Raw genomic sequence first — 19,053 nt, 5'->3', positions numbered from 1 at the left:
AACAGTTAAAGAATCTTTGTGAATCTCATCTTCAGATTCATATTAGAAATTGCTACCAGATGAATATATGAACAGTTGCAGTATATCCATGTAATCTTTAACTATTAAGTTAAATATTGCGAGTATCTGTATTTATATAATTGTGACTGAGGAGGGTCTAGTGAAGATCAAAATGCATCCCATAAATAAAAGTCTTATTTTCTTGATTTGACCTCAATTACTTCATTCCATTACAGTTTGATAAGTCTCATATATATGCAATTGGTTATTTGAGATAATTATTTGATTTAATTTATTAGAGGCAAGAAGGTTACAACTATAGAAAGTATATCCTTTGTGGTTACTGTGTTTAAACTTTTTCTTATTTTCAGAAGTTTATTATTATAATTAATAGTAAATTTTTTCTGCAAACTTAATATCTTAAAATGCAATTGCAGATTGCAAAACAGAAAAATTTACAGGAAAGGCAATATTCATTCCTGTTTCTGCTTTTTATCACAATTTGCTGTCTCTATTAACTAAGTTTAAAATTAAGACATTAAAATTATTTTTTATTTAATTTTTTTGAGTTTCTTTATGATTTACTATTATATATTATATTATTATTATTTGATAAACAAAACAGAAATGACACAATATGATAAAAGAAATTTGTCTTTAGGCAGAGAGAGTCCTTCTTTATGATCAAAAAATTCTTGGAAAACACTTCTTATGATTGTCAAATGTCATTCATTTTTTGTACACAGAATCAACTCTGCTGTCATCACATTCACCAGTTTCTCCTTTAAATCAAACTTTCTACATTTCAAATTTTGCTTCATTTGTAGAAAGAGGAAGAAGTTGCAAGATGCCAGGTCTGGTAAATAAGCATGATGTGGAAGTTGCACAACCTTGCAGGACTCCAAAAAAATAAATGCTGGATCACTTTGGCTCTATGTCAGAGAGCATTATTGTAATGAATCATGATGTGTAACTTAGATCTTGAATGTTCTTTATGTGACTGAAGCACTTTTCACAAGCAAATAGAAGAGTACCATTCCCTGTTGCTATAGCATCTTGTTCCAGGATGACAGGTGGAAAGATGTTGCAACGACAGAAAAAACTGTGACCATGACTTTTCCAATCCTGTGTTCTCAGAGAAATGTGATGGGGATGTTCTCGCCGTCAGCGACCCACTTCTTGCTCTGAAATTAAAACCAGGGTTGTATTAATAAATCTATGTTTCATCACCTGTAATCGGTTGGTGACTGTTTTTGACATTCCACCATTAAATTTTCCAGCATGAATTTGCAAAAATTCATACAGTCTTCCATGTGGTTTGGAATGCAACTGATGAAGTGTCCAATGCACATGGTTTCCTCATATGCAGGTGTTCATGCAAGTTGGTAGTGACTGACCCATCTGAGAAGTTGCATTCTAGCTCTCTGGTACTTATCCATTGGTCTTCATTAAGCAGGGTCTTGGCAGTATCAGTCTTCTCTGGAATTATCACAGTCCTTGGATGCCATTCAAATTCATTGTCATCAAGGTTGAAGCACCCAGATCAAAAGCACTGATCACTTGTACACAGTAGTCTGGGATGGGACTTGCTTGCAAAGTGCTCATTGGAGAGTTTTGAGACATTGCACTGCTGAATCTCCCAGGCAAAACTGCACCAAAATTACAACTCTCGTCATGTTCAGTCAAGAAAGGCAAGATAGGCTGGATTGATGCACTTGTAGTACGATTGCATGTCTCCATGATGTCAAAATAGGTTGCCATCTTCCATTTGAATTTCAGAGACCTCTACTGAACACAGGTGAAACATTATTGCAAAGTGACAATTTTAAAAGGTATTTTTCATGAATTTTTTGACCAACCCTCATATATGGTAAAGTCATCAAATAGAATGCTAAAATTCTGTTTTATTCATTCATTCAGTTACTCTTTAGAAAATGTTTTGTAAAGATTTATTTTACTCAATAAATTTTACTATTTATTCAATTATACTATTGTCTTTTAATTCAAAAGTTATTTAATAATAATTTAAATTTTATATGAATGTCATTTTAATTAATATAAACAAATTTCTCCACTACAGAATTAAAAAAAACGAAGCAAATAAACCAAAATTTTATGATGTTTTTAGTTTTGATTTCATAGCAAAATATATGTTGGAAGTATAGCTGTTGTGTAAAACAAATAAATTATTGCACATTTAAGCTAAGGTTATATTTTCAATTGTATAAAATTAATTTTAGTCATCAAAATTCATTTTATAGCAACAAAAAGCAAGTTAATTTATAATTTATTATGCTCACAATTATTGTATTATCATATGTCTTAACTGTGAGACTTTTTTGAAATAATGTCATTATGTAAATAGAGGATAATTACCAGAAATTTATCTGCTTTCAAGATACCAATCAAAATGGGAATATATAATAATATCACAGTTAAAGGTTGGGTTGATAAGAAAAAGTATGAGTGTAGATGTCTTTCATGGTTTTGAGAAAAATTCACAATGGAGATGAATACAAATGTGGTACATGAAGGATTTTCCATGCTTTCAAAAGACATTTTTAATGTTAGATGCTTTGATAGACACTCTTAGAAGCTGTTTGAGTCTGTAATTACAATTTAAAATTGGAATATAACTTGTCTCATCATATTACCTTCATCTGCTTTCAAATTCCTTTTAAACATATATAACCCATGAGTTATATACAAGGAATTACAGTAGTTTATTAAATTAAAATAATAGCAGCTAACCCTTTACATTATTCCTTACTCAAAAATAATGATTCTATTCTATTTATCTAATAAATAAACAAAACACTTCCTAGAAAGCTGGAATCAGTTTAGAGAAACACCTTTCATACCTTTTCTAGCATCAAATTTTTATTAAAACAAACGTTTTTGGCCACTTTTTGGGGCTTGCTTCAAGTTTTAAACAAACACAGATCAAACATCTTTAAAACTGAGAATTCCAAAATTGTAAATGTTTTTTGATATTTTTATATTTGAAATGATGGATATGTTTGGTTTAATAAAAATTTGGTGCTGGAAAAGGTGTGGAAAATTTATTTTCTCTAAATAAACAAACTCAGATATTTAGAATCTTCCAATTTTGTTAAGAAACTTTTTGAGTCTTTGATTCATCCTCAGCAAAAAATTAAATTTTTTAAATATTTAATATTATTGAACCTGATTTGTTTGATCAGAAAATTAGTAGTTGGTTATTTGATACATCTTAAATTTTCAGTTTTGTTTTTTACTAATGATGATAATTTAATTTTAGAAATTTAATATAAAAATATTTAACATATCTGTTTTTATATGACTGTAATCTTACATTTTAATTTATGATAAATTTATTCTGAATACAAACATACTTATTAATTGTTATTTTGAATTTTTCATCATCAAAGAGACAGGGCATTTTTTTCTGATGGGTTAAATATATACAAAATTTATTAATGTTTTAAAATTATAAATTATCCCCATATTGCATTTCAAACTCCATTCCAGTATATCTGTAAATAATTTTCTGTATTTTAATGCATATATTTATCTCTTTTTAAGAGATATTTAGAAATTAATATAAATGTATATGATGTTATTAAAGAATTTAGATTTTTCATGTACTGAAATAGAGTAGAATGTAGTAATGGTGGATTTGTAATTGCAAAATGAAGTACACAAAAACTTTTTATTTTTTTATTTTTTTGGGAAATTCGTATTTTGCTCCATGGGTGTACTAAGATTAAAAATAGAATTCTCTCAATCTTATAATAAGGTACAGATATTCTGTTTTAATTAATTATATCTTGTTTCATGCAGCCCGCAGTTATGGTCGCAGGCGAGGTACCTTTCATATCTTACTGAAATCATATTATTACACTCTTGATATGAACAATGCAAGAATATGCAATTTTATATACTGTATATAAATATATCTATGCATGTTATTCACAATTAATATATATATTTTTTTCTTATAAGTTTAAAGGGAGGGAATGGTATTTAATCAAACTCTGTATGCAGCCACAAAATGTACTACTTTTTTATTTTAAGTGCTGCTCTGCTTATGTATTGAATATCTGATGTGCCTGCTTTTTTAACTTCCTTTGTCTTTTTAGTCACAGAATTAAAAATATATTATAAATAATGTTGAATGTTTTGTCTTCAAATGAAATAGTCATTTTTGCTAATAAGTCATTTTAGAAACAAATTAATCTGCATGTATAGATAGAACTATTAAGTATTATTTAGCTTAATAATAATACTATAATTAATATTATTGTAATATTATTAATAAAAATAATAATACAATAATATCTATATATATATTATATATACCACAACATAGTCAAGTTATTTCAAGATGTAAGAATAAATAGTTTTATTAATATTTACTTAGCATTAACAAAATTTCAAATAATTAGCTTTTGATATTAATTTATGTTTTAAATATAATTCAGAAATCCAAATTAAAAATAAAGCAATTGGCACAAAAAACATAATACTTTAATACTGATTTTTTTAGTTAATTTTGAAAATAATTACTATTATAAATAAATTTGAATATATTAAAATTTTCATTTATAATATAGATTTTACATTGAATATTTATTTAAGAATGAACATTTTAAATTATTCAATATTGGAAGATAAAAATCAATAAAGAGAAAACAACACCTTTCTTAAATTCCAGCAAAAGTTTAACTATATAAAAACGTTTTCAACTGATTTCATCAGTCTTCTTCAGTTACTCGAACAAAAAAACAAAAAGAACGAACCAAATTCAAATTTACAAAATCACGAGAATGGAAAGAATTCTCGTGATTGCGCAGACTATGCAAAAACGATGTACCGAAAAAACGGTAAAAAATGCAAATTCTTGACAAAAAAATGCAGATTCTTGACAACCTATATATAATATCACAATCCTACGTTATCCAATGAACGATTTCCAAGCAGACGATAGCCCATCTGCGTCCCTGTGGTTGATGCAATGGGATGTTAATTGTGCCCTATATATTTCCAATTTCTCCAAGTGTCTAACGGCCTGTTTAGATCTAGTGGCTTTTATGATGGAAGCACTATCCCAGTGTACCGTGATCTCCTGTTGCTTAGCAAATGCTGCTAGGACTGTGCTGTCAACTGTCCTCTTAACCGATTGCTTATGCTCTTTTATTCTTTGCTGTAAACCACGCAAGGTGGCCCCAATGTACACTAGATCGGATTTAAAACATTGGTCCCTGATTGGAATTGAGTACACTCCTGTTAGCTCATTTGGTTTCTCTTTCCTCTTATCATTCCTTAACAGACGGTATACTGTCGGGTTGCGTCTATATATTATGCGTAAGTTCCTTTCTTTGGACACCTTCTTAACAATACTTTTAATTAACGGAATATAGTCCATGACCACTGTTTTTTTCTGTTCAGTTCTGTGTTGTTGATGTTTACGTTTCTGTATATCCGTAATTAGACGGTTCACTACCCTTCTCTGATACCCAAACTGTGTTGCTACGCTTCTTACGTACTCCAACTCCCTGTACGTGTCGCAAATATTTGAGCAATGTGTGTAAGCTCGTTGTATCCATGCTCGTAAAGCCGCTAATTTAAACTGTTCAGGATCCACGGAGTTTCTGGGTATGATGCTAGGTTGATATACTGGTTTCCTGAAGATATTCGTCTGTATCTCCCCATCCTTACATGTGATCGTCAAGTCCAAGAAGTTAACCCTAAAGTCACTCTCTTGGTCCAACTCCAAAGTGAGTCTGTAGGGGTTGCTGTTGATTGCATCAAGAAAGCGACGGGTATTGCGATCATTATGCCTAATGATGAATATGTCATCAACATATCTGGTATAGAAAACTATGTCTTCTTGGAATGAAGGTAATATATTGCATTCTAGGTTTCGTAGGACCAATTCACAGAGCATCACTGATATGGGACTACCCATCGGGACTCCCCTTTCCTGCATGTATGTTTTCTCTTGAAATTCAAAGAAAGAAGAATGACAGATGAGATCAGCTAATTCCAAAATTTGCCTTTTGTATTTGAATGAATTCACGATGTTGTTAAACAAGAAGTCCCTTAAGGCGCAGAAGCACGGAGGGAGTTTTATCGAGGGATACAAGGCCTTAAAGTCCATAACCGTCATGTGTTCCCTGTCCTTAAGCATAATTTCATTCATTCTATGTACAAGTTGCAAGGAGTCTTTGATGCAATAAGGGTAATCCTGGATCTTATCCCGAATAAATCTGACAAGCTGTTTTTCTAGTGTGAACGTGGGTGCATTACATTTTTCCACGACGGGTCTTATCTGATAGCCTGGTTTGTGCGTCTTGCCAAATGCAAAGATCTTTGGTGGTCTTGGTGCCTTCATAATGATATTGTCCAAATGCAAAAGGCGTGCTAACAGAGACTTGGCAAACCTCTTAACCCTATTGTGTAAGTTTTCTAACAGCTTGTCCGGAGCAATAACGCATTCTGTGTTAGTAATATACTCCTGCAATTTCTGAGCATATGTATCCCGTTTAAGAAGTACAATATCTTTAGTCTTATCGGCTTTCATAAGAACCACTTCATTCCTACGCAGCCATTCTCTCGTTTGCTTGATGTAAATCTGAAACTGTCCGGAGCCCGTCCTAGCCCGTTTCCCTCTTTCGGCCAAAAACCTTGTTTGCCAACGTACGTAATCCTGGTTAGTGTGACCCAAATTAGAGATAAGTAGCTCAATATTAGGTATGATGGTATCCGGACTTATTTTTGGGTTGGGAGCATACATAGGACCATATTCTAGTGCTCTTATAAGACACCGTGGTGGTGTGATGTCATCCCATGCTGTAATGGAGCTTTTTAATTTCGTACGTGGTTTAATGTAATGGCATTTGAATAACCATTTAAGTTTCTTTATATATCACCGTTTTTAGAATTATATTAGAATTCTATTCCGTATTAGAATAGAATATATTATATTATTCCGTCGAATATATTTTAATAATATTATTATATTATTTGCCGTATATTAGAATTCTTTCCATTCTCGTGATTTTGTAAATTTGAATTTGGTTCGTTCTTTTTGTTTTTTTGTTTGAGTAACTGAAGAAGACTGATGAAATCTGTTGAAAACGTTTTTATATAGTTAAACTTTTGCTGGAATTTAAGAAAGGTGTTGTTTTCTCTTTATTATACCAGTTCCAGTAGGTTCGTTATTCATTTTTAAAAATCAATAATTAATTATCTATTTTATAAGCAATTTCATTTTCACATTTTAATCTTTGAACATAACAAATAGAATTAGAAACATTCTTAATTTTCAATGGAATTATTCATCAGAAATCAATCATAAATAATTAGAAGTTTGCTCTCTTTCAAAAATCTTTTTTGGTACATCTCATTTTGTAGATGATTGGCTATTGCAGATGTTTTGAACAAAGAAAATTTAAAAAATAAAAGCAGCAGTCTCAAATTAATTAAATTAATTATATTAAATGTAGATTATTGTTGTTATTATTTATTAATCATTAGTTTGTGAATGTAATCAAAGATAATTTATACTGCTGTAACAAATTAGTGAGTGATTATAATTAAGATATCTTTAATTATAAATTATTTCTTTAAAAATGGTTTTGCAATTTAATTTATAATGTATCTTGAAACTAGATTTTTTGATTTTTCTTAAAATCAGCTGAAGATATATAAGATATACCAAAAAGTTTTATGAATAAAGAATAAACTTTTAGCATAATTAAACCACACAAAAGATGCTTTATTAAAACAATGTATAATAAATCAAATTTTCAAGCATTATTTTACACTCTCAGGGAAATTTTCTTTTAAATTTAATTTCAACAGAAACACAAAGATTGACAAAAGAAATTGTGTTACTCTCTCTCTCTCTCTCTCTCTCTGCATGCCATATCAGAAATCCTGACGTTGGCGAGCACCTGGCGCAGGTTAATAAGTGGTTAGTTAAGGCGCCAAGGTGTATCCTGGGGGAAGTTACAACTAGAGTGGTTCCCCGTTGCCTTCTCTGTTACAGGGAAAATGCCTTCCGGGACGTCTTATAAGGGAAACTGGCCCCTATTCAGGTGTTACAAATATGGAGAAAACCTGGAAAACTCCATGTGGCCAGCCCATCCAAGCACAGTGCGAACCCACGACCGAACTCCCAGTGTTTAGCAACAGAACTGTTCGCCCACTGGTGGGCTTGTGTTTCTCTACTATCATAAAAATTGACAATGTTGAAACACTAGTACTTTCTTAATGGGAAAATATCACTTTTTGACATTTGTTAATGATAAAAGGAAGTTTGTTTTCAATTATGTACATGTTTTGTTTATGATGTTATAATGATGAGGATATTTTAATTGATTTGAATACATAAATATTGTCTAATGAATAAAGTCAAGGCTTATTGAACATTAGACTTAATTTTAGATGTATTTGTTATTAGATTTGTCAGAGAAATGGTTTTGTATTTCAATAGAATATATGTTTTCTCTCATGTAATGAAACAGAAAACAGAATATCTAATTATGTTTGGCAGTTAAAGTAAAGTGAACACATTTAGAATTTCAAATGTTAGACTTTTTGATGGTTTATTTAACTTTTTATAATTAATTAAATTTTAAAAATATTTTTTCTAATGATAAATAGTAATGCCTGAAAATAATTGGAAACTTGATTTATTTTGTGTTACTCCAATAAAGCATCTTATGTGTGTGGATCTAGGTTGTCAGTTGAAGCTCTTGAATTTTTTTGTATAGTTATTTAATAACTTTCTATAGATTACAAGTTTTGTTTTAAATATTTAATTTGAACTGACTATTAACTCTGAATTTCCTATTCTATTTTTATTTTTTTGTGTTTGATAAAATATGATACTTTATAAATATCCATTAAACTGTCAAAAGTTAGAATAATAAAGCTTTGAAATAAAAACAATATTTATAGTATTTTAATCAAATGTGATTTGATATTTAAAAGATGTTTAGCATTCAATTTTAACATTTTTTAGACTTGCTGTGAAATATTTATTCATTTCATTGTATAAGTATGCATGCATGTTACATATAAAAATTTTTGTGCACTTTTGAAAGCTTTGCATGTTTTGTTGATATATTTATAATAAGTTTTATTTTCAACATTTGAATTGTCTTATTTGATATTTTATGATAATACAATTTAATTTCAGGGAAATCTCCATTCTTCAATGGTTTGGAAGAAAATCATTTTTTAGATGATGGCCATTTAGATCAAATTGTCCCATCACTTCACTCACCTTTACGTTGCTCTCCAAAATCTCAAGGTGGATCTGAAGGTGGTGAAAGATATTCTCGGAAAGTTTTTGTTGGCGGATTACCACCTGACATAGATGAAGGTACATTTCAGACATAAATTTATAGTTTTTATAATGTCTGTATCTTTTTTCCAGTTTATTTATATATTTAACTATTGCAATTTTTACAATATTATAAACTAGTGGAAAATTAATAACATCACTGATGATGGATGGCATTATCACTGAGAGTCTGGTATAATAATTACATAAATATATTAATTCTCCATCTATCAGGTCAGTCCATAAGTCCATGCGCATTTTTATGACCTTGAGAAAAATCTTGTTTTGCTGTTAAAAATGTCAGTCTAATGTGATAATTTTTACACTGAAGTGTTAAATTGGATCTCATTCATATAATACTATTCAGAATTGTGAACATTTCAGTTGTTTATTTTCGTTAAAATGGAAGTAACCGACGAATACAAAAGACATGTTTTAAATTTTTTATTTTTAAGTGGTGAGAATGCTACAAATGCAGCCAAAAAATAAACACTGTAAATAATCAAATCGTAATTAGTGCAAGGACTGCGCAGAAGTGGTTTGAAAGATTTAGAAACAATGATTTTAGTGTGGAGGATAAGGCTCGTACTGGAAGACCTGTTGACTTTGATGATGATGCTCTCTCTGCACTAGTTGAAGCAGAACCATCTTTAACAGTTGATGAAATTGTGGAACGTTTAAATTCATCCCATGGAACTGTTCATAGACACCTACAACAAGTCGGAAAAGTTTCAAAGCTAGGAAAATGGATACCACATGAACTGTCAATAGCTAACCGACAACAACGTGTAAACATTTGCATGTCTCTTTTATCCCGTATTGCTTTAGAACCTTTTCTTGGTAAGCTGGTTACTGGAGACGAAAAATGGATCCTCTATAATAATGTGACGAGAAAAAGACAATGGATGGATCGCAACAAGCAGCCAAAACCAACTGCAAAAGGTGGGTTGCATCCAAAAAAAATTCTTTTGTCTGTTTGGTGGGATATGTCAGGTGTAATTCACTTTGAGCTGTTAGAACCTAATCAAACAATTACAGCTCAAATGTATTGTGAGCAATTAGAGCGTTTAAATGAAAAATTGAAAAAAATCGACTGTCTTTAGTGAACAGAAAGCAGGTTCTCTTGCAGCATAACAATGCCAGACCACACGCTGCAAAAATAACTGTACAGAAACTTGAAAGCTACAACTGGGAAATTTTACCTCATCCACCATATTCACCAGATATTGCTCCTAGTGATTATCATCTTTTTTGCAGTTTGCAGAATTTTTTAAAAGGGAAAACTTTTGAGGATGAGAACAATGTAAAAAAGGCTATTTCTGAATATTTTGATTTAAAACCAAAATCATTTTATGACGATGGGATTAAAAAGCTACCATCAAGATGGCAAGAAATTGTACAAAATAATGGTGAATACATTATAGATTGAAATAAAATTTAATAAATTTTTTGCTGCTTTTCTTGTAGATAAAAATATGCATGAACTTATGGACTGACCTGATACAAACTATCTCAAAATGAATGTTAAACTTCAGATGGTTATAAAAGACACCATAACAAGCATTTACTGTCAATAAACCTATGTTTGCAAATAAATTTGGCAAATAAGTGGTTTTTACAGCAGTTGTTCGAAATGGAAGCCATTTACTTCCAAACAGAGATTGCATTGTTAGTTCAGGAATTCAAAAACCCTATGGAAATTTCTGGAACAGCTTACACATGCACAAGTTGCTATCACTTTTGCCAGATTATTTTTTCCAAGCACAGGAGTCTTGTATACCAGAAATTTTACATAATATCAAAGGAAAAAGTCAATGGGGTAAGATCAGGAGATCACATAGACCAAGCTAGAGGCCCTTCTCTTCTAATCCAGTAGTTCATAAAATTCTGATTCATATATTTGCACATATCCAAACTGAAGTGTGGAGGAGTCATTCTGAAATGGAATGCTTGAATGCATTCTTTGAACATTCCATTTTATAACAGCTTCCTTGTCAAAGGTCTTAGGGATAGACAAAACATTCATAGAACTTTTAAATTGTGTTGCTGGATTTATCTGAGGCTATGGTGTATGTTTAAAACATATTGCAGAAACTGGAAATAAATGTAAGCATTCAAATGAGAACACAATAAGTATGGCCAAGTAAATTATCTCTGTAATACTGGTCTAAATAAAATAAAATAAAATATCTACAAATGTCAGGCAGAAAATAGTAAGGGTTTATCACACCAGTGATAATAGACACAAATACTCAGGAATCAAAGTAAAAACATTTAATAAACATTTAACAAACATTTAAACATTTTGTTAAAAAACATTTAACAAAAATCATTTAATAAAAACAAAAAAGGGGGTGTACAGTAAAATTGACTACATAAGTATGAAAACAAAAAGACCCAAATTGCATTTTGGACTATTTTCCAATAGAAAATAGTCCCTCTCTCAGTTGGTAATATACTTAAAACTATACAAGATAAAGATAAACACACTGCTATAACTGTATGAGCAGTAAGCTTCATCAATGTAGAGAGGTGTAAAAAAATCTTCATAATATTGCAGGGTGGTGTGATGTACAAGGTACAGTAAGACGACAGATTTGAAGGTGGCATTACAACAAGGTGCAGGGAGCAGTTATTATCTGCCTCACGTTTGTAGATATTTAATTTAATTATACCAAGGGCTAAAAGCAATTTTTGTAATAACTGGTTTAAATGTTGACAGAAAACTGGTATTGATTTGTTTTAAGTGTGGTGACATGAGGATTTTCATCAGTTCAAATAGAGCTGTTGCAACTATTGAAGAACATCATTTTGAGTGAATCACAGCACATTTTTGCCAAAATTAGACTGGAACAAGTAGCAACTGAAAAACCAGTGGTAGAAAACAATTCAAGAGTGATAGTCCATGGGATTGATTACTTGCACTTTCTGATTATGATAGAGGTGAAACTGTTAGTTATAGGCACACCATACCATTACTTAGCAGTTTCCACATGGTATGCAATTACGTAAATACGTGTGGAAGGTTATTGTTCTACATGGTGCAGGACTGTACCTCAGTCAATCAAACACAGCTGCAGTGCATACTGTTTGGTTGACTGACACCATAAATGTTCTTCAGATTGCCAGTTTCTTGAAGACGACAATGAATTGACACAAAGGCAGTATGATGAAGCAATATAATGAGGATTTCTTCCTTCATATAAATATGCAGCTTCTCTTCCATTACATCTAGCTTCCTCTAGGCAAAAATAAGATGCACATCAGTCAGTGTGTAACAAGAATAGTTGGATTTGGTGGCCAAATGTTGATTTTCTAATAGTGACAGTGTTTTCATAGTGAATAGAGTTGGCAAGATACTGTATTAACTCATACAGAGGAAGGTAATGTCCATTTTCAGCACTAAAATATAATAAGTGTTTCCATTTTATTGTTGTATTAGTCTTGTTTGTATTAAATTTTGTTTTTATAAACTTTGTATAACTTATTATGTGCATCCAAAGTTATAGATACATGCAACTTTCAAATGTTAAACTTTTATTACTATTATGATTAAAATAACTTATGTGAAACCATAACTAAAAATAAAAAGTTTCAGCCTGTTCCAGCAAATATTTTTAATTTTCTGATGTTTTCAGCTATCTATGCAGCCATCATCAGGAACGAACATATAAAGGAATAGTTTTTAAAATTTAAATTCAACAGTGTTTCAAATATGGATCAGTGACAATTACAATAACATAAATAAATAATAATAATAAAGTATACAAAAATATATAATACATAATAATATACCATAAAAAATATAAACAATAATAATAAACCCTGGATTCATTGATTATATAACAATAAATTACTGTGTAGTTTTGTCCCATGATCCATATTTGGAACACTGTTGAATTTAAATTTTAAAAACTATTCCTTTATACGTTAGATAGCTGCACAGATAGCTGAAAACATCAGAAAATTAAAAATTTTTGCTGGAACAGGCTGAAAATTTTTATTTTTACATTTATTCCAGTTAAGAAATTTTACTGTTAAAACCATAACTATTATAATTATGTAAACTTAGTTTAGGATATGATGTCAATATATTTACTTTGTACTGATTCTTGATAAATTTGTTGACATTTGCAAACATAGGTTTATTGGCAATAAATGCTTGTTATGGTGTTTTTTATACCACAAATATCAAAACAGATTCAATTGGTAATGCCAAATGTCCTTTATAACCACCTGAAGTTTGTCAATCTTATTTTGAAACATCCTGTATAAGTTTATAAAGTGTACTATATTAAGAGCTGCTCATATACTAGTTCTACTTATCAAAGCATTCCTTCCATTTCTAAACTTACAAATGTTCCCATAAATAAAGTAACAGGATCTAAAATTTTTTCTAAAATTCTAAAATTTATTCAAACACAGACATTTGTGTAAGTAATAAATGGTTTTGGCATACATTATTTATTTTGTGCTGCCTCAACTGAGTTCCTACTTTTGTGTAATGCACATACAAAAAAGCATATTGCAATAGTCCAGTGTTTTAATACTGGACTATTGCAATTAATTTTATTTAATTAACATTAATTAATAATAAAAAAATCACCATTTTAAAATAATTTTCAATGGTCTTCTCAGACACTTAATCCACAACATTGCTAAAAGATGAAGTAATTAAGAGGGAAATACTTTTAGATTCATATCAGTTTATCTTTGACTGTCATCTAGTTCACCTAAAATTTTTGCATACATTTCACTTCTGTAGTTACTTAGCATACATTCTTTGGTCACTGGATGAATTGGTGATTTGTATTTGAGAAAGAATATTACCTTAATGACACATTGTTAATGCATGAATGCATTGTACAATTGTTTACCAACAAAACAATCTTTTATTTCAATTTCATTTAACTATTTAGTTACAAATATACAGTGATACCTCGGTTTTTGTCGATAATCCGTTCGAAAACAATCGGCAAAATCTGAAACCGATGAAAACCGAGGCAATTCTTTACATATGAATCAATGTAAATCCAATTAATTTGTTCTAGACACTCCAAAATACATACCAAAAACACATTTTATAGAGAATTAATATAGCATTAAATACTAAAAGCAATAGGAAATTAACATAAAAGACTAATTAGCATAAAGATAAAAGCATTAAGATTAAAGATAAAATAATTAGCATTAAGATGAAAGCAATGGAATTGTTTGGCTAGACACGTGGAGTAATGTCTTGTCTTTTAGAAGTTAGTCGAACATGAGCTTCTAGCCTATATTGCCCTGTGGTAAAGTGTGATGTAATTGTCATGTAATAGTAGTTGTATACGTTTATGATGGTTGTATCGAGGGGAATAATGCCTTCTGGGAAATACGTTTAAGGGTAACTGGCCCCTATTCAGGCGTTACAGATGTGGAGAAAACCCATGACCGAACTCCCAGTGTTCATGGAATGGAACCATTGGCCAATGATGGGCCATCATGGGGTAATGTTCACACAACAAGAAATAATGCCACACTGCACCGGAAAACGTGTGGGTCACCCTTTGTTTTTGCAAAATTAGCAGAGAGGTCACTTGAGCACGCCAACAAAATCCGAGGCAATCAACAAAAACCGAGACAAATTTTTTGCAAAAAAAATCGACGATAACTGAAGTCAACAAAAACTGAGGTATTACTGTAAACATCTAAACCTGATAGTTACATTAAAGCCAAACGATTGCCAAGTTATATCCGGCTATGTTACTACTACTATTATTAATGTGAGGACCTGAACGGGAGTCGACTGGGTGGTCCAAATGTGGGGTATCAATCGAGAAATTAAAAATCTCCTTTTCAGACATGAATAGGAGGAATTGAATGTCTCGATTGAACAATGGAAGTTTTTTTTGTAAGGTATTTAAACAATAGGAAAGACTAAAGTTAAGAAAAATGCGGCTGGAGAGGACTTGTATTTGGTCGTGATGTTGATCTAGCCCACGACCTCCATTGGGTTTCGAATTGTCACCAGGTGACGATGAGAGACCAATGGGGAGGCGACTTTGGAAAAAAAAACAAATAAAACTGCACGTTTCAAGGACATTCAGAGTTCTTGGTTCTTGGTTCTTGGTTTCCGGTTGTTGGTGCTTGCCATCAGGATTTGCTACTGTGAGGACCAGCAGCGACCAACTAGTTGATCCCCAAACTTACCATCACTTCTGGAGACGTCATGTTTCTACTAGATTCACCCTTCTCCTGAACCTTCGATTCGAAACTGTGCCACACATGCCGGGGCTGTCCACCAAAACAACATTGAACACTCAACCAAAAGAAAGAAAAAACTTTTTACTTGCTCGCAGAGTTGGATTTTGTCTAAGCTTTGAAGAAAGTTGTAAGAGACTTCTATTTTTATTAAACGGTTTTAAGATGGAAAACCTGTCTTAGTGAGTCTTTCCACTCCCACATGACAGTATTGACCGCTCAATTGTTGTGACATCTTTCCACCTACTCGGCTAACCTCACATTAATTTAGAGAAGTTAGAGGCAGAAGTTAGGCACCATCTTTTGCTAAATTTAATAATTATAATTAAATTAATATTTTAATAATTAGTTTAGAAGGTCTTGGAAGAAAAGAATCAGCCTGAAACATGACTCAAACCCACAACTGCTTACCATTCAGTCATGTAGCCAGTTATGCTGCCCAGACCTTCATCTGATTCTCACTTCCAGTACTTATTAATTTAGATGTAACCATACTAGGTTACATTATATCTCATTTAATAAGTTCTGAATTTCTATAATCAGTTTCTATTTTTTAGTGTTTGTTCTAGCCTTGCATATTAGTACAGCAAAGAACTAATATAGTCCTTCCATGATTTGAATCTTTAGCACTTTCATGGTTAAACCATACATTAGGGTGGTTCAACTTCTGTCCAGAATTTTAGTAATGGTGATAGAACTGTATGTATTACGTAGTCTCAAGTTATGTTTCTGTAGGTCGTTTCCTTCACACACTGGCACTTCTCTCATTGTTTTGGCAACATGCTGTGCCTGCAGTATAAAAATCTTTTAGCTGGTGTCAAAGTCATTGCATGACAAACTCTCTGACACAGGGCCAGCCTTCTCTATAAAGGGGCCCAAGTGCAAGAAACCTTTTGGGGATCTAAAATATTTTTTAAAGGTAAAAATAAAAGGATTTGAAATAAATGTATATTGCGTAATATATATTTATTTAAATATGCAATTTTTTTTCTCTATGTCATTATTCATTTCAGAAAAATTACAATTTTTGGCAATTTTCTTTTCAATGCTTAATATAGCAAGTGCATTTAAGCGTTCTTCACACAATTGACCAAAGATAATTCTTTATTAACCTTCTACCCCATGGAAGGAATTTTAAAAATTCCCTTCTTAATATGCATTCTCATGGCACACCCTACTAAAACACAGTCAAAAATGCAAAAAACCACATTTATTGTTATTTTAGTATTGTTACACAAAAAACTAATTTATTGTTAATTTAAATAATAGCTGGGGTGCCCCTAGTGGCCGTTTTTAGCATACTGTGACAGAGACTGCCCAGTTTTGCAGTTTTGCAAGTTTGGAAAAATGCGTGATCACAAGTGACACTAAGATGCTAGCAGAACGAGTGCTAAACAAAGACTGATGGAGCATGCCCACAATCTGATTTCCCCTCTCCTCATCACTCATTATGCAAAATGTCACTCGTTAAGTGAGTCTTTTTTTTACAATTTGTTTTGCTCATTATGCAAATTACTCGTTATGTGAGATGCTCATTAAGTGAGGTTTCACTGTATAATATTTGGCCACAAACCTGGATCATTTATATTCACTTGATCATCATTGTTATTATCATTTTCATTGTTATTTGCTGTATCCAATAAGTTTGTATAATTAGATGTGTTTTTTTTTTCAAGAATTTCACAGTTTCTACATTTTTGTTGCAAAGTTGTGTAGCTTGTTTGGAGTTTTCTTCTCCAGTTGAAGCTTGAATCACAACTGCTGAAGAATAAAATAAAGTAATTTACACTTCAGTGTTGCAGCATTTACAAATTGCAACTTTTTAGATTCATACTCGCTAGCACTTCCAATAACTTATAGCTACCATCCTCAGGCAAGAAATTAAATACAATTATTTTCAATTGTTCAGCTTTTGAACAGACTTTTCAAATTATCAAAGGCAGGTGGATGGAATATTGAATAAATTAAAATTTAAATTGAAATATTTTCAAAAATTATAGAAACTCGCTACAGATGTAATATCCCTAAAAATATTTAAAAAGCAATTAAGTGAGCTGTATTTGGTTGTGGTACAAATGAAAATGTAAAATCATAATTTAAATTGTTTGAATAATGTTATCCACAGTTGCAGGATTTCTAAGGTCAGTGTATTGCTCAGTGTTACAGCAGATATATAGATTCTCCCATATAAATAACCCTCTTTGATTGTTGCACTGCTTAAGTAATTTAGTGTGTGCCCAAAACAGTAGATAACCTTGGTCTAGTACCTTTTTAGATAACTCTGTTGCTAGTCTATTGTTTCTAATATCCTCTTGATGTTCCAGGATGCAGGACTGTAGCATTCTGGTAGTAGCCCCTATGTAGATAATTTCCTCCCCTGACAGTATACATTTTAACAGAATTTTGTAGATCCACGATTTTTCATTTAATGTGAGAGTATCTCTATCATTACATAATACTCTTCTTAGTGTTGGTTGTGGGACTATTGGCAAAGTAAAGCCATTCTTTCTAAAAAGATGTGCTATTTTTAGCAATATAGAGCCAAAAAACAGTATCAGAGGTTGTACTATCTTTAGTTCTTTGTTGCAGAGGAAAGACTGTGGAAACAATTTGTTTTTGACACAGTTATAGAGATAAGAGAACCTGGAAGAAGAATAACCAGCATTGTGCACCGCCCTATTAATAAATTTAATCTTATACTATTGGATACTTTAATTTAAATTGATTTTTACCATTCTGCTAACATTGTTATTGGAATGACATGACTTGTAACCATTATCATCTGTTTTGTCAGTTGGTTTCTGTTGACCATCTAAGTAAAGTAAAAATTTAGTCTTAAATGAAAACAATTTGAGAATTATGATCTCAACGTGCTCATTCACTTGTAACAAGTTATCCATAATTATCTTTTTAATATAACATCAGTAATATAATGGTAATTTTAAGTAAAAGTATTGTAATGTTATTTAATTTATAGTGTAGGAAAATCAACTGCATGCACAAGTAGTAACAGTGGCAAATACATCTTTTATTAATATAATATTTAATATTTAGTTTATATGTTTGGGACATGTTGATTCTGATATTAAACAATTTATAACAATGTCTGCATTTATTCCAAAACTGTGTCTTTTTTTAATTATTTTTTACTTCACAACTGGGTGCATAGGTAGACACGGGGCATCTTTAACATCACTCTTTATTTAGGAATAGCTTACACACTGATGTGCATTTTGGGATCCCTCTTTTGTTAGCACCTTTTTACTAAATGTCTTAAAGAAAAAGCCAACTAATACACATCCTTTTTTTAAAATACATATATTTACAGTTAAAATTTCCTGAAAGTGCACTGAACAGTACTTGAGTGAAGGCTAAGTGCTGTTCAGTATACTGTCAGGAAATTTTAACTGTAAATATATGTATTTTAAAAAAGGATGTATATTAGTTGGCACCTCTTTACTAAATGTCTTAAA

At 31.2% G+C, this 19,053-nt stretch overlaps 1 protein-coding gene across 2 annotated transcripts in view; it reads left to right on the top strand.

Annotated features, from left to right (window-relative positions):
* Positions 1 to 19,053, top strand: part of LOC136977786 (cytoplasmic polyadenylation element-binding protein 2-like) — a 173,168-nt gene that overhangs the window by 92,820 nt on the left and 61,295 nt on the right. Inside the window, exons 5-6 of one of the 2 annotated variants that reach the window (XM_067273345.1) lie at positions 3,823 to 3,846; positions 9,191 to 9,376. In XM_067273345.1, the coding sequence (XP_067129446.1) occupies positions 3,823 to 3,846; positions 9,191 to 9,376 (210 nt within the window). The remainder of the gene's footprint in view (positions 1 to 3,822; positions 3,847 to 9,190; positions 9,377 to 19,053) is intronic. The other variant, XM_067273346.1, reaches the window with a different exon arrangement.

This window comes from Centruroides vittatus, unplaced genomic scaffold (assembly GCF_030686945.1).
Source record: "Centruroides vittatus isolate TY-2023 unplaced genomic scaffold, ASM3068694v2 contig_474, whole genome shotgun sequence".
In the NCBI taxonomy this organism is placed as follows: Eukaryota; Metazoa; Arthropoda; class Arachnida; order Scorpiones; family Buthidae; genus Centruroides; species Centruroides vittatus.
Note: the sequence above shows the minus strand (reverse complement) of the source record. Positions and strands in the feature narration are given on the sequence as shown.